Genomic DNA, 20,419 nt, shown 5'->3' on the forward strand with positions numbered 1-20,419 from the left:
TTGCTCAGTTTGATGGCAGCATGCTGTTTCAGAGCAGGGAGAACCAAAACAGTAAAATAAAATGACAGATGTAGGAACCAAGTAAATGCCATTAAACTGTGCTATAAAGTTCTGTCGAGCTGAGAGGTCTTGCAGATTCTGGTAATAACTCTCTGTGGACTGCTACAAGTGACCCGTTTTACATACAAGTAGTTACAGCATGTGCTCCATTGTTAAAGATACTATTTATTTTAGTGCAGTCTTAAGGTTTTACATCATTTGGCTTCTAAAACACAAGCTTGTTATAGTCAGTATGAAAAGTCATGATGATTTATCTGTAATAGCCCTTGCCATTAAAGTTGAACACATTATGTACCCACCCACTTTGACCTCCAAAATTTCTGCCCCAACATCACAGTTTTTCTTGGCTTTCTCTGATTGGCTCTGAAACAAGCTATAAAATAATCTAATATGAAATTTTCCAGGGAGACTTGGAGGACTTGCACACATACGCACAGATGGTGCTGTGTTGATCAGTTAATTAAGTTCATCGCAATCTGCCTTGATCCAAAATCAAGTCGGTCTAAATGAGCTGCGTATTAATATTTGATAGTAGCAGTGTTGATAAAACAACAGAAAGCTTTCCAGAGGAGAGCGACAGGAACTGGAGTCAGTCTGGCTAAGAGGAGTCAAAATGGTAGTATGACATACTGTATGTGTGTGTGTGCATGTGACTGCGTGTATGTTGCTATTATGGTGAGTCACTGAGATGACACAAACTACATTCCACTTGAACTAAGCAACCCCTTTACTATCTCTGTCTGCATTTCTGTCTGCTCTGCTCTCTGCTTCACCTCTCCCCGTGCTTTCTCACCCCTCTATGTTCTCCCCCTTTCGTGCTCTCAGCTGACCCCTGCTAAATTCCCTCGGCTATCACTTAAGTGTAAACATATAACCACAGGTATTTTTTACAGCAAGAGACCATGCCGCAGCATAACAAACACACGGACTCTAAACCCAGTCATGAAATATTTTTAAAGGCCTTGTCACACTGATGGCTTCTGTTGGTGACCTAATAATCTACTTTGTTAGTGTGTTTATCTGCATCAGGCAGCCTGCATGTCAGCCAGTTTATCTGTCTGCCTCTCTGCCTGTCTGCCAGTTACCTTAACTAAAATATCAACATCAGGAAAGTGTATCAACAGCAGCACAGCGACATGTTGTAATGAAGCTCTCTGAGTACCTCTAATGACAGTTTGGGGTATTGCAACTTTTTTTTATGACCTATGTCTTTTTTTGTGTCTGTAGAAGAATCAGATATGTGTTGTTATTCTTACATTTTGGCTCACATTAATTAAATGAGTTTATTCTGCGTAGTACGTGGTATATAATAAATAGTTTACTGTGCTGGTGTAAGATGATAGAGTTGAGAAGTTTTTGCAGAGTTGAAGTGCAGCAGAACACTTCCAGGCTACAGGTACCCTTGTTGGCACAGTAAAAGCAGTAACTTTAAGCCTCGATTAAGTGTTAAAAAAAAAAAGGGAGTTATAAAAAGATTTGCCTCTGTGCAGTTGTAATGAAGAGCTAAACTAGCTGTTACCAGGCTGTAAACATGTTTACGTCCGCTGTAAAGTTGGACATTTTAACTTGGGAGTGATTGCATTGACATCCTTTGGGAGTCAGCCCCTGACTGGAGAAATCAATAGAAATTCAGAGGGAATCAGGAAAAATTTCAGGATATCTTTACTCTTGTTAACATGTGAAAATTTGTACTTAATTTATTCTTTTTTTCCTCTCCATTCCCTTCCTTGCCATCTTGTTCTCCCTGTCTTCTAAATATCTAATCCTCCTCTCTTTCCCCCTCTGTCATCCTTTCATCCCTCTCTCTCACCAGTCCAGACGACAGCAGGACCCCAGCCCTGGCTCAAACATGGCCAACGCTGACATGGAACACAAGATGCGCTGAGGAGGAGGAAGTTATGGATGGAGGAAGAGTAGAAAATCCGTGCCGCCTTGTCCATTCACTTTCAACACAATCAACTGGAAAAAAAAAAAGTCAAATGAAACTGCAGTTGTAGATCTGTTGTTTCTCGTGATTTACATCAGGTTTGATATCATCATTTTCACATGCCAAACCTTTTTTTTTTTTTTTTCAGTATTTGAATGCAGATGAAAACTGATTGAATTGAAAGTGAATAAAAACCCTAGAAAAGAATGGCTGAGGACGTAAAAGACCTGGGCAAAAAGTAGATATATAAATGTTTAAATGCTGAAGAAGGAACATGAGCAGTTAATATTGCATGATATCGTAGATGTTCGGGTTTTTTGTTTTTTTGGTTTTAGTCAAATGACATTTTCACATATATAAAGTCATTCAGATTTAAAAGCTTTGATATTTTTTGTCCAGGTCTGAAAGGAAATTGATGAATAGGGGTAGTTTTGAGTACCAAAATGTATTTTCTATTAATATAACTGTTGAAAATAGAGCAAGAAGGCCTGTAAGGGGGTATTAATGTCAGTAAAGGGGGAAGAGGTAGTGCAGAAACTGGAAGAAGCAGTTAAAAGAGATTTTGTTGTGGCTCAGGGTCACAGCGTACCAGCATCAAAAATGAGGTGTTGGGGGGAAGAAAAAAAAGATTTCTGCATTGTTCAGTGTTGTGCAACACTTCAGATTTGTTAGCATGCCCTTGTTTACCCCGACTATACCTAGCTCACTTCCTAAAGCCTGCTGTTTTCTGAGACCAAAGTTCACTTTGCTGGAAAGGGGAGGGAAAGGGGACCGCAGGGAGGGAATAAAAGAAGAGGGAAACTTTAGTTGCATTTAAATTAAAAAAAAAAAAAAAAAAGGAGGAGAGTACCCAGGGAGAATATTACCAGGCTGTAAGGTTAACAAGTGTTTGCTGTACTATATTGTTAATTATGTATCAAAACATCACTATGGTGAGTTACCTGTGACAATGGAATCACAGGTTATGTAGCAACAATCTGAAGGTAGGACATTCAACAAAAAGAAATATGCTACAATATCGGTGGCTCTGGAAGCAACTGGGAAAACGATGCGTTGTTTTTGTGGACAGGGTGGGTTGATTCAGATGTCTTTTGTCTTCCAAGGGGTTTTGCACTATGTGATACAATGTCTTGGTCTTTCTTTAGATGCATGAAACCAAACACAGACCTACCTATGCTCTTTGTGTTTCCCTATGTGGCCTATCTATCATCAGAGCAATCTTTACAGCGCTTTGATTTGGGATGACAGGGTGATTCAAAACGATGTCATCAGGTGGGGCCCCTACTGCAGACCCCAGCAGGAGCACGCCTGGAGAGGCGCAAAGCATCTGTGTCCTTATGGGACTTTTCATATTTTCCCTAATGTCAAACCAAATGGCTAAAATGTCACCAAGGATCACCTCAGCTTGCTCTGTGCAAAGATTTAAAAAAAAAAAAAAAGGAGTCACTGTCTAATGAAACAGCTGTATCTCCAAATGTTGACATTTTCATTTTTAAAGTGCTTTAAAGGGTTGAGAACATTATATATTTGTAATCCTTAAAAAGAAAGCAGGGCTTCTTTGTTTGCTCATAAAAGTTAAACATATTTAACATATTTTCATCAGACAGTGACCATCAGTCACATGCCACTATAAGATTAGACTTTTCAAACGGTACATGCTAACAAGCTAAAAATAAAATAAATAAAATCAACTTTAATAACTCATTATCCCCAGAGATCCATTAGAGTTATAGAATCCATCCAATCAAGCAGCCATTCATCACGAAAGGACAAAAAAAAGCCTAAATGCAGTCTACCATCCCATGTCCTGTTGCAGCACTAGTGTAATGAAATGGTATGTTTTTGTTTGTTTAGTTATCTTATCATTTTTGTGTGAAAGTCATGATGTTTACTTTTTATATTACTTCTCACTTCTGTATATGTAGTCGCTTTTGTTCATCTTCTGGCTTTGTTATGAAGCAGCAGTAGCAGTAGGCTATTCTGTGTAAACTTAAGTTTAAAAAAAAAAACGTCTCCAGAAACTTGGGAGGTTTGAGGACTTTAGTTGGATTTATTTTCCAAGTGTTCTTTCATTAATGTTATTATTTTTATTGTTGTTGTTTTTATTTTTTTAGGAAATCCACTTCCTGGGTTAAATACATTGAATGTGGATTGACTCAAGCCCTGTTAACAGGCAACATTTTTTTTTTTATATTTTGCAACTGAAATTTTGTTTCATTTTCCAGTGTATTTTACATTTAGTGCACTCAACGGTTTTATTATAATTATTATAACCAAGAAAACTCCTTTGTTCCTGCCTTTCTTTCTTCTAAGTCTCATTTGTTAGCAGTTGTATTGAGCTCCACATAAAATAAGAAAAATCTTATTTTTTTGTACATTGAACGCCATGAGTTTGTAACTTTTATGAGATGTTTTGCAATAATGTTGCTAAAAATGATAGTTTAAATTAAAATAAAAAGAGAAAAAGTAATGAAAACTCAAACAATGAGAAGAGACTTGATGAAGTTATAAGTTACATTTAAGTTAAGGCCTCGAGATACAAATGATGCCTTAACTGAAAATGGTCAAAGGCTCCTTTGTAATCAAGACTTCACAGAGATTCCTTCCTCTGTTTCTCCTTGCATTGAGTACGACAAAAAAAAATCATTCTGACTTTTATACATAGAAGGACTTAATTAGGTTAATTTAATCTTTTTTGTTTTGTTTTGTTTTTTCCCTTGGAGATTATCAAGAGCACAGAGAAAAGCTTACCTTAGAGTCCTCAGATCCTGCAAAGTCAGCTGGCCTTGTGACTCGGTGCTTAGTTAGTTTAAGAACGTGCAAAATATATTTTCTGTCTGAGGTTACCTTCACTGGGATAAGTGGTGCATTTATGTTTTCTGGGTTTAGTTAAAGTTATGTTGAAAAGTTGAGCAGATGAGACATGGCAGTCAGATGGCACTGAAGACTTTGAGTGGGGTGAAGGGACAGAGGGAGGCATTTGAACGTGAGTATAAAGCAGGTTGTGGCATAAGATGAGATTAAGGAAATGTTGGTTTAAAGCTTTCGTACCTTTACAGGAATGGTGGTTGATGTTTTAATGAGGCTGTTTTAAAGGGCAGAAATTTTTGGGATTACGAAATCTAAATCTTTAATTTAGTCAAGGATGGTAAAAAATTGCATTTTCACTGATGGGTTTGAGCATTAATGAACCAGTATAGCACAATGAAAAGCAAGAAGTAGGTGTCAAAAGCAGCATGGTGTGAGATGTTTTCACCGAGGTGGTGTTTTTATAAAGTATGTCACAAAGTAACAAATGTACCAAGGCTGATTAGCATGAACACTACTGTAATAAATGTGTTAAATCTGCCACTTCTTGGTCAAATCTGAAACTATATATTTATGGATTTAAACAGTGTGCTCAGGTTAAGAAACACTGGTGAGAGATTAATTGTAAGTTAGTAACTGAGTCAAAGATTTAGGTTGTAGTTTGTGAACACAGTATTCCTGTCCCTACCCAGCCAGTTTAAAAATTGAACCACACCTCAGGTGGAATCCATCCTTCAGTTTTCTTAATGCAGGCATTAAGGCAAACCATAAAACATTTTCTTTCCTTTTTCTTTTTTCTTTTTTACCTAAACTGTTGATCTTCTTAATTGTTTAACTTATTTATACTTACAACAGCTCTGTGATATTTAACGGCTTGTGCACACTCTCAGTTTCTCCTCCCTGCACGTGGTCTGTGTTTCCCTCTCTTTTAGGGTTGAGCTTGTCCTCCCAGAGGAAATATGAGATACTCAATTTAAAATGTTGGACATTTTTCAAAATAAACCTGTATTAATTCTTGTATTTGCATCTGTGTTGTTGTTTTTTCCTACACTAAATATACAAGTGAATCACTTTACCTAAAATTCACAGCGGCTGGTCAGAGCTCTTCTCTAGATTGAATAAGTAGGCTCGGATGTCCATCACATTATTTTCAGCATAGCGCGGCTCTCCTTCAACATGAACAGTCTAATTAATCTTTAAATAGATCTTAATTAGGCCTTTTTCACTACATACATTTTGACTTGCCACAGAACAAAAGCACAGGTATTACTGATAATATTAACAATATTCCAATCAGCCAAGACAGTGTGACAGGATTCACAAAGAGTCACAACTTAAATAGTTTAGTAACAAGGTGTGCCGTTTCCTTTTTTTTTGAGTTTATACAATTTGAAAAGAAATTTCTGCACAAACATTGATATATTTATATAACAATTTAGTTAATGCAAGGTGCAGACAGTTCAAACTGTTAATTTAGCAGAACTCTCTTCTAATTCAAACATTATGGTTGGCACAGCTATTTGTTATTCTCTATTGTGAGGCTGGCCAAACTGGGCATCTGGTGGTACAGCCCTGAATATTTTATGAATAGCCCCTAATTTGTCACCATCTTGTCATGCATTAAAGCCCCTGGAAGCAGTGTATCAATCAAAAATGCAAGCAAGCTACAGTTAAGGGTCATTAAGCAGATAGATAGATAGATAGATAGATAGATAGATAGATAGATAGATAGATAGATAGATAGATAGATAGATAGATAGATAGATAGATAGATAGATAGATAGATAGATAGATAGATAGATAGATAGATAGATAGATAGATAGATAGATAGATAGATAGATAGATAGATAGATAGATAGATAGATAGATAGATAGATAGATAGATAGATTCATTCTGGTTACAGCTGTCTGATGGTAGCTAGGTTATAGAGGGTAAAGACGTGAAGATGCAGGTGAGGCTCCAGGACTTGGAGGAAGAGTTTACATTTGTTGCCCTGGAGGCAGATGAGTAAGGATAGAGGTTGGTGAAGAAGATTCTAAATAGAGATGAAGACAAGCACAATCCAGAAAAGTGAAAAGCTGGGCCAACAAACAAGCAAAAGATGCAAAAGAAAAAAGAAGTCTGCACACCAGCATAAGCTCCTGAGTAATAATTTAATATTATATGGTTTTGTAATTTAATTTAATACAAACCATAATTCCTCAGACTTGTCTGAGGAAGGGTGGTTGTGGCACGAAACGTTACTCACATTATGGTTTTGTATTAAATTATTACTCAGGAGCTTATGCTGGTGTGCAGACTTCTTTTTCCTTTTGGTGAAGAAGATAGCTCTTTTGGTCACTAACCACTCTGAGTGGTTCTCAAAGACTGTAATACAAACCAGCTTTTAAAGTCATCACAAAAACCCTAAAGCGAATTCCAAGAGCACACCAGTGTGTGTTAAAGCAGATATAAAATTATTTGAAAAACAGGGAGTTTAGAGTCTAATCGTCACACAGACAGACATGGCTACTTTTTTGCTGGCATATGCCAACTGCAGCCGATTAGTCAATTTCCAAACTTGAACAAAGTGAACAAAATGGCAACAATTTAGCACATGGCTCACTCGTTAAGCCACAGCATTTTTTTCTTCAGGGTTTTACTCCTGCTGCTTAAAATGAAAAAAAGAGGAAACTGGATGAAAAGTCAAATTCCACTAACTTTATTTCTTCTTCTTTCTGAGTGGATGAGGCACTAAACCACTAGAATCATGAAAAGGTTTGTTTTGTTTTTTTAAAGTACTTTATCTTCCAAATGTCGTGAGGAGATAAGCAAACAAAATATAAGAGCTAAATGTTGCTTACTTCTAGTATTTTTCGAAAATTTGATTATATTGAGAATTCTAGTGCCCAATGTGATTTTTCAAATTAAAGGCTCCAGAAACACCGAACCACACATCTTTAGGCTTGTATCCAATTGAATCTCCAGAACAAGAGACATTTAAATTTCTCTAGTTGTCGCCTGACCGTGACGTCATGGCGTCGATTTCGAACGTGCGCCGAAGACAGGAAGTCGAATTATCAGCTGATCCTGCTGGCTGTTGTTGATACCTGAAGTTGCCGTTGTTTGGACGCCGCGTCGCTCTTATCAGCTCCTGACAGTGAAGACGCGTTAAATCCGAGAAAGGGACACGGTGGGCAATTGCCGGCCGACGAGCTTATGAGTGACACAGGAAGCGTCTCCTCGCGAGTACGTGGGAATTTGCGCACGAGCGACAGAAGAGCTAGCTCTCGAGCTTGAAGCTTCGCTGAAACGAAGAAAGAAAAACAGCAGAGACAGCCGACGGCTCGGCGTGCTTTCTTTGTTTATGTCGTGCCAGTTTGAACCGTGATATTAATTCTTTTTGTCTTGAATTTTAATTATTTTTTTCTGCATTTACGTTATTTATATTTATACTTCATTACCAGTAAGCGAACGGGGCAGCTAGCTCGTCCGCTAATGTTAGCCCATAGCGCAAAGAAAAAACAGTCTTGTTGACAAGATTTGATGCTTTCGTAACCGCCCAGCTGTGACAGATAATAAACATAACGGGCGGAAACAGCTGAGTTTGAAAGTTATTTTTGTGCCTGTCTATTTGTTTTTGGGGTGTTTTTACCTGTCTGCCACTGGATCGAGTGCTCTGTCAGAAACAGCACCGCAGAAGTTGATGCTTAGTTATTGAATTGATGCCTGTTGGAGACATTTGTGGCTGTTGGGCAAGTTTCTGATTGAACTCAGTGGATTAATTTTTTAATCCTCATTGATTTTTTTTAACTGTACAAACAAGCAGCCAGCCAGTTAATAGCTGCTGGCCTTGTGTGTTTTTTTTTTTAGGCTTACTGAACGTTGCGTAATTTGTATATAGTTGAGCTGCCAGCCAATGTTGGGCAACTTATTAAACTGTAATTTAAAACTTGTGTGTCTGACTAAGTTTTAGGTAAGTTTGCGCTTCGTATGTCATTTTAAGACTCGTTTAATTTATCTCCTTTGGTACCGTTTTAATGTCAAGGACGTATGACATGAGATAAAAAGGACAGTTTTACTGTAACGCACAGATTGAGTAGCTGTTCTGTTACTCATGAATTTAGTAGCTTTGGAGAAATAATTATATAGTTATGATTTAAAGTAGCTGTCTGAAAATCCTGTGGGACAGTGCTGTGATCAGCAGAGAGAGAGAGAGAGAGGGTCCCTCAGAGGGTCCCATTGTGTCTTGAGGTGAGGTGAGCTGCCCCCCACTACTTGCCAATGCTGGATCTGGAGGTGGTGCCTGAGAGATCACTAGGAAATGAGCAATGGGAATTCGCCTTAGGTGAGTATGCAACATCTTGCATAAATGGGAAAAAAAATAACGCTGCATGTCATTAACAAATGTTAGAAGACTGATTTTAACTTCCTTGAATATTTATATCTAAGACTCAACTAGAAACTGTGTTGCTAACCTTTATTGTGTGTGTGTTTTCAGGGATGCCATTTTCCCAGGCCATCTCTATCCTTCAGAAACACTGCCGCATCATCAAAAATGTCCAGGTGCTATACAGTGAACAGGTAAGATGGCCATTTGTTTTTAAATACAAACTTCTGCACACTCACAATCCATAATCTGTTTGCACAAAAGTTCCTTTTTGGGCAATGGAAGGAAATCCAGTTTGTTTCCAGTTCTGAATATTGTATTTTTTAACAAAATATATAGTTAAATTAGTGTATATTACCTTATTACATATAGAGCCATATTTCCAAGTTTTTCAGTTGATGATATATAAGAATTCCTTAGCAAACTGGTTAAGATGATGTAGAAAGAGTCTTGTCATTAGCTACTTAGCCCACCAGAGAGTGCTGAAAAGTTCATTTTTCAACCATAAAATTTCTATCTACATGTGTCTTGGTCACAGTAGTACGGAAGCTTGTTTCCACCACTGAAGAATTTTATTTATTTATTTTTTTGCCATCCGCAAATCAAAAATTTGAGTTGGTATCTTGAAATTTTTACTTAATAACTAAAAATTTTGAGATCCATAACTTGAGATTTTGTGATAACCCACTTTTGAGACAACTCGCTAACTTCGACTTAGCTGTTCCTGACTTCTATTTTTTTCTTTTTTTTTTTTTTCTTTCCAGTGCTGGAAACAACCTTCCATACAGTAGGGTTCATCCTAGTATGTGTGAGTGTAAAAAAAATTATGTTATTGGTTTTTTTTTTTGGTCAACTCGTTTCCACAGATCCAGTATTAGTCAGTTCAAATTTGCCATAAAAAACATACATCAACATAATTTCTGAAATGCTCAGATTTAAGATTAATTCAAGGTCTGTTTGCCTATATTTGATGGCACCTCCCCCTGCTTCTTTATTAATGTATTATTTTTGACTATCTCCCTGTGCAGACCCCACTCAGCCATGACCTCATACTGAACTTGACTCAGGATGGGATTAAACTACTGTTTGATGCCACAAATCAGAGACTCAAGGTAAAAATTCAAGATAATTAGCAGAACTACAACAGTCTCATGGCCTTAAAAACTCTTGCCATTTTTATGCTGATGTTTCTCACTTTCTGTGTGATAGGTGATTGAAGTGTATGACCTGAGCAAAGTCAAGTTGAAATACTGGTAAGTAAAAACTTAAATGCACTAAGGGATACAAAGCTATAGCAGCTGACGTAGCCACTTTGAGAGTCATATTGGGATGGATGGATGGATAGATAGATATTTTATTGATCCCACAAGGGAAATTATAGTGTTACAGCAGCAAGAAAAAAGTACCTTCTCCAATAAATAAACAACAAAGGGAGAGTAGAAGTGCCACAGGCACTGAGTGCAAAACTATACATATACAACAGTGATAAAAACAAAATAAATAAAATATAAAAATGTAGGTAAAGAAGAGTAATTGTAAGATTGACATTGTGCAGGAGAGAAGTGCAAATTACATTAATAAATAATATGTACACTCTGAATCTGAACCTGTACACTAGGAGTCTGAAAGACAGCTGCAAGAAGATTTATGTGTGTGGGATCATATGTTCTGACAAATGTGTTCACCTCGCACAGAACGAGTTATTATACAGTTTTATAGAGAATTGTAAGAATGATTTCTTGAAGCATTCTTTATGGCAGTGAGGGTGGATCAGTCTGAGGAAGAAGGAACTCTTCTGCCTCAGTAGTGTGGAGTGGAGTGGGTGAGAGACCAGTTAGTTCAGTGACCTCCTGTCCTGACTCAAATGCTTCCAAATGGCATAAATACTGGATGTTAAACAGCCATTGTACAGTATACCTAGTTCATTTTATGTTGCCTTGAAGCCCACTTTTAACTTTAAGTCATAGCTAGTCAGAGGTAGGTGTACAGCGTCCTTATTGAGTCTGCCTACATTAATGTGTGTATTTGACGTCACCTTTGGATGAGTGGAATCCATTTCCCATCATTGCCTTTAACTTTATAATGCAGTACAGCCTCTTTGAATATTAATAGATTTAACACTGACACTCTGTATGTATGGATTGTGTTTCAGTGGAGTCCATTTCAACTCTCAGGCCATTGCCCCCACAATAGAGCAGATAGACCAGTCATTTGGAGCTACACACCCCGGAGGTACTTTACAAAGCAAAAATGCACTTTATTATGTTTTCACTCATAACTAAATCAACGTTTTGGTGTTACCCTTTATAAAATTCTCTCCTCTTCACATCTCTCTATCCAGTTTACAATGCTGCAGAGCAGTTGTTCCATCTCAACTTTCGAGGATTGTCCTTCTCCTTTCAACTGGACTCATGGAATGAAGCTCCAAAATATGAGGTGAGAGCATTTTAGGCCAGTTACTTGTCAGCCATTTATAGAGTGCTCACTTCTTACAGTCCCAGGGAAAGCAGGCCAGCCTTGTGATTTGAGTGATTATCAGTCATTCAGACACTCAGAGGTCAAGCCCTGTGTTAGCCCTGCCTTGTCACAAATGTGTATGAAGCCAAGTCAGTGTCTTTTGTTCTTTGCAGTACGTGATGATTAAATTAATGTATTTTCTAAATTAAACTCTGGCAATTTCAATCAGATGAATTTATTCTCTTGCAGATTAATGACTTGACTACTGTAGTTTTTTTTTTTTGGGGGGGGGGTAATTATTGATGGGTGCTCTGTGTACCTTTTTTCTTTTTTTATAAACCAAAATCAAATGTCGTCCCATGGGAGGGACTCCTGCAGTGGTAGACAAAAATACATCTGAACTGCTGAGTCACAGTGAATCTTGATTTGATGTCCAACCTGTCAGAATTAAAACTTGCTATCTGATGAAGTTCCAAGATGAATTAAAGTAGAGTGTCACCAATCACTGAAAACACTTGAGTTTTTTTTTTTTCTGATTTTGAAAGCAGTGTTTAGGCCAGTCAGTGCTATATGGGACAGTTCACTCCCTTGTGCATTATCATGTGTTGTCACTCCTCTGTACTTGTTATAGCTCTCTGTTTTGTTTTATTTTTAGTCATCTTAATATGTTTATTCATGTGGATGCAGAAACCTTTAGTATCTGTCAGTCCTTTATTACTTCCAGCTGTTTTGCCTTGGCAGCCTAACTTTGCCATGGGTTTGGCCTCCCTGCAGATTCCACATGGGGCAATGGTCAAGAGGATGCACATCTACACTGGAAACAACCTGCAGGAAACAAGGTATATTATAATGGCAATGCTGCCAGATGGCCAAAGGAAACATAATTGTTTTAGGTCCTTATTTTGCATATTGATGTTAGTTTATAGAGTTTCAACTCTTTTAAAATTTTGAAAAACATTCACGTATGGAGAGCAAAGACAAGAACAAAAAATGAAAAGAAAAAAAAAAAATCAACTTATTCCTCTGTCCTCAGAGCTCCTGCAATGCCATTGGCTTGTTTCCTTGGTAACATTTATGCAGAGTGTGTGGATGTCCTGAGAGATCGTGCAGGCCCTCTAGGGCTCAGACTCCACCTTCTCACTGCAGGTAGGGTACACCTCTGTACCTGAAGTGTGTGTGTGTGTGTGTGTGTGTGTGTGTGTGTGTGTGTGTGTGTGTGTGTGTGTGTGTGTGTGTGTGTGTGTGTGTTGAAGACTGCAAGTGATTATTTGTGATCAGAAATCAGCGTCCCAGGTGTTTTACATACATGTTCCTTTTATGTTAACAGTTTGATGCATTTTATTCATAATGTTAATAATGCCGGCAGTTTTGAGCTAAGCAGAAAAAAAAAATCACATACAAAGCCATTGTTTACGCTGGTGTCTGAGTTCGTTGCTTTTAATGTGACGTTTTAGTGATTTGTTTTTGTATTAACATTTGTGACTGCAGGATGTGGTCTTGGTGTGATGGCTGATAGTAAAATCAAGTCCCTGGAGAGGAACATCTACTTTGGAGATTCCTGTCAGGATGTACTGGGTGCTCTGGGCTCCCCACATAAAGTCTTCTACAAATCTGAGGACAAGGTACGAACTCCGTTTTACCTAATATAATGTGCTCCCTTTTCAATTTTCAGCTTCTGACTGTATCTTAAATCATATTCAATGATTGTATTAATTTGATTAAAGACAAAAAAATATAATCATAAAAACCTTATTTTCCCAAATTCTTCTTTGATTTAGATGAAGATCCACTCTCCATCACCACATAAGCAGGTTCCATCTAAATGTAACGACTACTTCTTCAACTATTTTACCCTTGGAGTGGTATGTAAGCTAAGCCATGCTTGTGTGTGTGTGTGTGTGTGTGTGTGTGTGTGTGTGTGTGTGTGTGTGTGTGTGTGTGTGTGTGTGTGTGTGTGTGTGTGTGTGTGTGAGTGAGTGAGTGAATCTTTCTGATTGATGTTAATGCCTGTGTTTTGGGTTTTTTTTTTTTTTTAAAGCACTTTCTCTGACTCACGGGTCTGTTTAGAGTTTTTGTTCCCCATTAATGGGGAGACTAGACAATTTGACTCACTTAGAAATGTTTGAAATGTAGTTTAAAGGTGCTCTATATCAGAGGTCCCCAACCCCCGGGCCGTGGACCGGTACCGGGCCGTGGGACATTTGGTACCGGGCCACACATAAAGAATAAATAACTTAAATTATTTCCGTTTTACTTATTATCTGCGCCTAAACTATATTTTATTTTGAAAAATGGGCGGATTCGCTCCGTTACTTCCCTCCATGACTTCCTCTTGACGTGTCAAGACGTTTCTGCTCACATGATACGTCACCGCTAAAATTAAACCCAGAAGCTTCAGGCCTGTCTAACGAAATCGGTTGGTTGACCTACATAACGCTTCTTTAAATTTTTGAGTGCTCAACAAGAGTAGAAAAGCGCTATGTAAGAACTAGTCCATTTACCATTTTTATTTATCAACACCGGGGATAGCAGTGAGGTAGACCCAGCCATCAAACTGACTCTCCAGCGCTTGACACCGCGGCTCTGCAGCCACGCTCCATGTGAAATCGGCTGAACCCAGTCAAACCAGAAGCCAGCAAAAATGAGTATCAGAGAAACAAGCTCAGGGGGCTTACACTGATTCAGTGTTATGGTGAGTTGTATTTTTCATGCGCTTTTTACAGTAAAAATCACCTAAGTCGAAGTCGCACAAATCGGGTTTTCGCTCTAGTTGGATGGCATCTGCAGGTCCTGATTTTTCCTAACATTAATTCCAATAAAATCATCACATAAATCCGTCGGATATTCACCTACCTCGGATGAAAAATCTGGTCCCATTGTAATAAATTTCCAGTTAAATGTGATCGCATAAACTGGATGAGTTTAGCGCTAAAACCCTCCTCAGCTCCTGTCCGCCCACTTCCATGCATCGGCTCGTTCATGCACAACTACACACACACTAACAACGCCTGGAAATTGTTTTAGTGTTTATATCAGTTCATTTCACCGGGGACAATCGTGGCAAGTGTAAGCTACAAACTTGCACTTACGAGTAAAATTTCAGATTATAAAATTTGCAGAAGCAAATTCATAGATGAAGCAGAAGCCATTGCAGCGAAATTCGATAATAGAACCCAAACTGGGCCATTTGAATCCGACTGAGGTGATTTCTACTGTATTTGTTTTTGCGGTGTATCTTATTTTGAAGGCATGTTTTACCATGGCTCTAACAGCTGACCAGGGAGCGCTGTGGGCAGAGAGCCTGTTATTCATGTTGAGGCGGGATGTTACGAGAACGCTGCTGATAGAGTTGCATACGAATACAAAGTGGATTCCCGTTTTTTATTATTATACGTAGAAAATATCACACTTGGTTATGGTCGTATCATTTATTTTGACGTATTTATTCGCCACACCTTAAAAGCCGGTCCGTGGAAACATTTTCTAACACTAAACCGGTCCGCGGCTCAAAAAAGGTTGGGGACCACTGCTCTATATGACATTCAGAGCCACTGGATGTTACGCTGGAGCACCAGCATCAGCAACACCTCCCCCTCCTTTCACATTTTATTTACAACCGGATAATTTATGTGATGCAGAGCCAACCAAAAATAAATAAATAAATCCAACTGCAACCATTAGCCCACTCTAGCACTGTAAAATATATTTAATGGCCGTGATATGCTGTGAGTCAACTCATGTTGGCCCACCATCAGTAAGTCTCTACTACTGTTTCGCTGCTTGGCTGCGCTGTCATTACACTCTGACCAGTTTTACACATGAACTCCAAGCAGGTCAGGACAAAGTTAACATTCTCACACAGCTTCTGACCACACAGCAGAAAGCAGTGTTCTCATTACTGGAAATACTTAGTTTAGGCAAGGATGATGCCTGAGTACTGACTCCCACTTGCTTGCTGTGAATTCATGGGACATCTACCAGCACCGTTCTAAAGCAGCATGTTTCTACAATCGGTCTCACATTGTGTGAGATGCAGGGTGAAACCTTGATAGGTAGTCTGTCTAAGACAGGTCCGGACCTAGAGAAAACTCACATGTGCAGTTAGAATTTGTTTTTTTTGCATTTTACAAAAGGCCCCAAAGCAGTTTTGAACCTAGAACCATCTTGTTGTGATGCAAACCCTGTCTCCTGCACAGATCCCTCATATCAGTGCATGCGGTGGTGCAGTCCTGCTTTAATCATTTACTTTACTTTTATTTACTCACACCGTGTTTGCAATAGACAGTCATGTAATAGGCTAATATATGGTAAAATAATCCTAAAGGGATTTTGACGACTGCATCGCCTTATTTTTCAGGATATCCTGTTTGACTCAACAACTCACTTGGTTAAGAAGTTTGTCCTCCACACCAACTTCCCTGGACATTACAACTTTAATATGTAATTATCCTTCTTTATCTAGTCAAGTCTTTTCTATGTGTTGATACTTATTTCTGTTCCCTTTACCCAGTTCTTTCTCTTTTTTATGTTATCCATTATTGCTCCTGTTTTCACTTCTCTCTCCTCACAGATATCATCGATGTGACTTTAAGATTCCACTAGTCATCAAAAAAGGCAAATGTTGTTCAGTTATCACAAATACATCAAAAAGACTTTTTTTTAAAAATCTCGCTTTGATCTAATGCCCATTCCTTTGTTTTTGACTTGGCACTTTAGAAGGAGCTGATTCTCAGACTGAGGACTGCATCTTAACTACTTACAGCAAGGTCAGTTATGGAAAAGAATTTATAGAATGGTTAGATTTAGCCACAAGGTGGTGTTGTGGTAGGGCAGTAGAAATCTGACATGACTTTTAGTCTTAAAAGTTTGACGTTCTCATTTATGATTCTGTACATTTTGGGGATTACAGGCTTGTGAATTTGGATCACTGAAGCTCCCCTAAACTTAAAAATTTGATGACGGATAGTTCATAAGATGCTCTCTGTTGCACCACAGACTAAATAACCAAACAGTCCCATGATATAATTTGTATCCACTGAAAAATGGTCTGAACTTTGTCTCAGTATTCCTCAAAATATTTGAAGTTGTCTATCTAAGTGCATCTTGCTGTTGGAAATGGCAGCAGTGTTCTTTTTATATTTGTTTAACCCTGTCATTTTGAACCTCATGCAGCCTGTCTTTCTTATCACCTTTATACAGTCAAGTGAAATATGCTCCTTTGAGTTGTCTGTTAACCTTTTGATTCTTCCTCAGTGGGATCAAATCCAAGAACTGCTTGGTCATCCAATGGAAAAACCTGTAGTACTACACAGGTAACCAACATACACAAATGACTGTGTATATACAGCGCAGAGTCAGTATGGGCAACATAACTATTTCAGATGCCAACTACATATGTGACATCAAGTCTTAATACCCCTTCAGTGTTTATTTTAATTTTGTTCATATTTACACAGTTCAAATTGTAAGGTTTCTGTAAAAGTCTGTAAATTTCAGATAGCCACATGAGTGTCCTCTGACATTATCACACGTTTGTGTTTGACAGGTCCTCATCAGCCAATAACACCAATCCTTTCGGCTCTACTTTCTGCTTTGGACTGCAGAGGATGATCTTTGAGGTCAGCATGTTTTATGTTTTAGCAGCTTTAGCTGGGATTACAGCGAAAATATATGAACACATATATGTGAACACGGTGTATATCAGTAGTCCTTAGTCTGTTTTCCTCCTCCCCAGGTGATGCAGAATAACCACATAGCATCAGTAACCCTCTATGGTGCTCCACGCACCGCCAGTCAAGCTCGGCCTGAGTCCAGCAGTAGTTCCCACTAAACAAGTAACCACAACCAGAGCCCGTTTTGGCCTGTCCTGAATCCAGTACTTTAACAGACTGACTTTCTAATCCAGAGCCAGATTCTTAACCAAGCAGACCTAACCGAACAAAGTTACTGTTTCCCGGCTCCGATGCTACACTTTGAACAGAGAAACAACTAAAATCAGACATGACATATACCAACTCTTCCTGTTGGATACTAAGACTCATTCTTCCAATCGGGCACATCCAGCTAGCACAGTAAACCCAGCTCAGACTATACCAGGGCATCCAAGATCTAGTCACATTGTCTCGGTGCTGGAGCATCGAGCGTTTTATCTTGGTTAGTCCAACGTTCCCAGTGGTGCTGCAAACTTACACAGTAAAAAATTCTGCATTGTGGTAGAGCTCAGCTGTTTCCTTTTTCCATCTAACTGCTTTCACCCAGGACCACAGACAAAAAAGTTTATCCAGGCTGTAAGCTGGCACCAGTTTATTTATCAGCAGCCTGTATGTGACAATAGCCCCCATACCACTGTGGTGGTGAGACAGTTCATGTTTGAATTCATCTGCTGCAAATCTCGTGTCGTTTAACATCAGCGTAAATAATATCGCAGCTGGAAACTGCTGTGGCCAGAGTCTTGAAACAAACTATATTCACGTCAAACAACCACCTGCCAGCAAACCAGTACCGTCAGTCTTCCTGCCTCAGCTTCAGAACCAGACCCAAAACTTGGATGCATCCAAACTACAAAAACCAAACCAGTTCAGTCCAACCAAGAGCCATCAGAGCCAAAACACAGTGAAAGCTGCAGAGGACTTTAACCAAAAACGGAGGAAAAACACGAGAATCCCAATTTTGGCATACAAGAAAAGAACCGCTCACACTCGGGGTTTGTTTGGAGATGTGCTCCTGAACATAACCCTCCTGATGACCCGCCCCCCCACTGAACCAGATGTGAAGCCTTTTGAAACAGAACAGTTCAAATAATCCCCCCCACCCCCACCCCCTTTTCTTCTTCTTCCTTCAACTTTGTTCAGTGGTGCCCACTGACACACACACACACACAAGCACACTTAACCGCAAAAAACACTTTGAAGCTCGGCTCTGGGCGTTGGCATGTCCGTCCCCCTGCTCACACACACACACTGACGGAAATGAGCGTCTGCATGTGCAGGGATGCTGATTAATTTTTAAAAGTTTTTTTTTTAAATGGCATTTCAACTGATAAGTTAAGCTTGCACAAACACACACAGAGCATTTCAGTCCTTTCACTACTAAGCTCATGTATTTCTAATACATGAAATCTGGTTTATCGTTTTTATCCTTTTTAAGCGCGAAACAGACCGACATGCAGGCATGACACAAGAATTTGCATGGACTTTGCAGATGTTTCTTCAACAAGAGGAAACTTACTACAAGCACAAACTGACAGCTTGTTCTGTTTGCTGATTGATTATATCTTCTTGCATGTTGTGAGGGGTGTAGACTTGGGATACAGTTTGTTCATTTTCCCTTTCACTCATTCACACCATGACCATTTTCATTGTGTACTGTTTTTTTTTTGTTTGTTTTTGTTTTTTTTTTTAAATCCATTTTTTCATTTGCACTAATTACACACCTTTTTACTTGACTGTTTGATTGTGCCCTATCCTCAGAGGTGGGTTTTTTGCAGACATTTAATGAGATAGGGGTGTGTGCGTGTGTGTGCGTATGTTTGGACAGAAGAGGCCCTTAAATGGCGCATGGTGTTTGCAGTTATGTCTTCTTTGTTGCTCTTTTTTCCATCTTCCCTCTGCCCTTCCTACACCTGATCGACTTATTGCAATTCACCCCCCCCCCCCCCCCCCCCCCCTGCAAAATCTGCATTTATTTCTTTGTTGAATTGCCAAATGCTGTAGCCAAAGACGTTTCAGGATGTTTTCATGTGATTTGCTGACATTATCACTGTGTTATCGCTCATCTAAACATGTCATACAGGAGAGAGAGTCGGGCGATGGCCGTCTGTGTTCTTTTTAGTCTTCTTTCTAGCTTGCACATGGTAGTCGTTGCTGTAGTGAAGCCTCTAAATTCAGCTTCTGGTTTCTGGAACAGCTGACGGTAATTACACAACATGAATAGCTGACTCTGAAACATCTGTTGTCTGGATTTGGTTACACAAATTTGCAGTAGTGTGAGCATCTTGTCTAAGTGTTGGAGTGGCTGTTGTCGTCACTGAGCTGCAATTTAAAGAATTTCCATTAATTCTCTGATTTAATTCATTTAAACCCATTTTGGAAATGTGGAAAGGAAAAGTCATTCCGTTATCATGTGACATGTAGTTTCACATCTTCCTCCCAATTTATAAAAATTGATAAAGTGTGTATTCATTTTAATACACTTTCTCTTTTTTATTGTTCTTCAGTAAAAATGATAATTTGTTTTATTTTCTCACTATTGCTGAATTTGTGATTGCTGACTAAATTGGTTATTAGCAGAATATGTTAGCCTGTGATCAGCACGATCCAACAGGGACAAACATACTAACTGGACTTTAATAAGCAAAAAAATACCAATACTGAAGTGTTTTCAGTATAAAATTAGAAGGAAACTAATTGATTTTAAGTGTCTATATTTCTGATTCCGTATGATTCCTAAGCATTTACAATTTTTATGTATTCAGACCCTTATGCTTAATGTTGATGTATGAATTCTGTATATAAATGTGTGCTCTTATTCTGCTGTTCTCTTATTTACAGTGTTAGTGGCTTGGCACCTCAATTCCTCATTGATAATTTTTAGATTAATGCTCAGGAGGAGTCATCTGCTCACAGCTCACTCATTATTGTTTTTTTTTTTTTTTAATTCCAGACCGCTCAGTATTGAAATCTTTGCACGTGCAATGCTAACACTGCAAGTATACTGACATGTCGGAAGTTAGCAGATAGATTTTTGTTTTGTTTTTAAATAAATACAATGGACAAAAATGGATTTTGAGTCTAGCTT

The 20,419-nt window shown here is 38.6% G+C and overlaps 2 protein-coding genes across 6 annotated transcripts in view; both read left to right on the forward strand.

The window, feature by feature from the left end:
* Positions 1 to 5,815, forward strand: part of cbfb (core-binding factor subunit beta) — a 34,888-nt gene extending 29,073 nt beyond the window's left edge. For 2 of the 4 annotated variants that reach the window (XM_030732034.1, XM_030732036.1), the window contains one exon: positions 1,879 to 5,815. In XM_030732034.1, the coding sequence (XP_030587894.1) occupies positions 1,879 to 1,923 (45 nt within the window). In that variant the 3' untranslated portion in view covers positions 1,924 to 5,815. Of the gene's footprint in view, positions 1 to 1,873 lie in introns of all 4 variants that reach the window. The other 2 variants (XM_030732033.1, XM_030732035.1) reach the window with 1 other exon arrangement.
* Positions 5,816 to 7,834: 2,019 nt separating this feature from the next.
* Positions 7,835 to 20,404, forward strand: phaf1 (phagosome assembly factor 1). 2 transcript variants are annotated; one of them, XM_030732026.1, is made up of 16 exons: positions 7,835 to 9,124; positions 9,278 to 9,360; positions 10,195 to 10,278; positions 10,376 to 10,419; positions 11,319 to 11,398; positions 11,508 to 11,602; positions 12,365 to 12,462; positions 12,657 to 12,769; positions 13,112 to 13,245; positions 13,402 to 13,485; positions 15,981 to 16,063; positions 16,194 to 16,237; positions 16,340 to 16,389; positions 16,877 to 16,935; positions 17,169 to 17,241; positions 17,358 to 20,404. In XM_030732026.1, the coding sequence occupies exons 1-16, from the start codon at positions 9,061 to 9,063 to the stop codon at positions 17,451 to 17,453; spliced, it is 1,284 nt and encodes a 427-aa protein (XP_030587886.1). In that variant the 5' UTR covers positions 7,835 to 9,060; the 3' UTR covers positions 17,454 to 20,404. The 2 variants fall into 2 exon arrangements, with proteins under 2 accessions (XP_030587886.1, XP_030587887.1); XM_030732027.1 differs by having other exon boundaries at positions 12,398 to 12,462.
* Positions 20,405 to 20,419: the final 15 nt, after the last annotated feature.

Source organism: Archocentrus centrarchus, chromosome 6 (genome assembly GCF_007364275.1).
Source record: "Archocentrus centrarchus isolate MPI-CPG fArcCen1 chromosome 6, fArcCen1, whole genome shotgun sequence".
Classification (NCBI taxonomy): domain Eukaryota; kingdom Metazoa; phylum Chordata; class Actinopteri; order Cichliformes; family Cichlidae; genus Archocentrus; species Archocentrus centrarchus.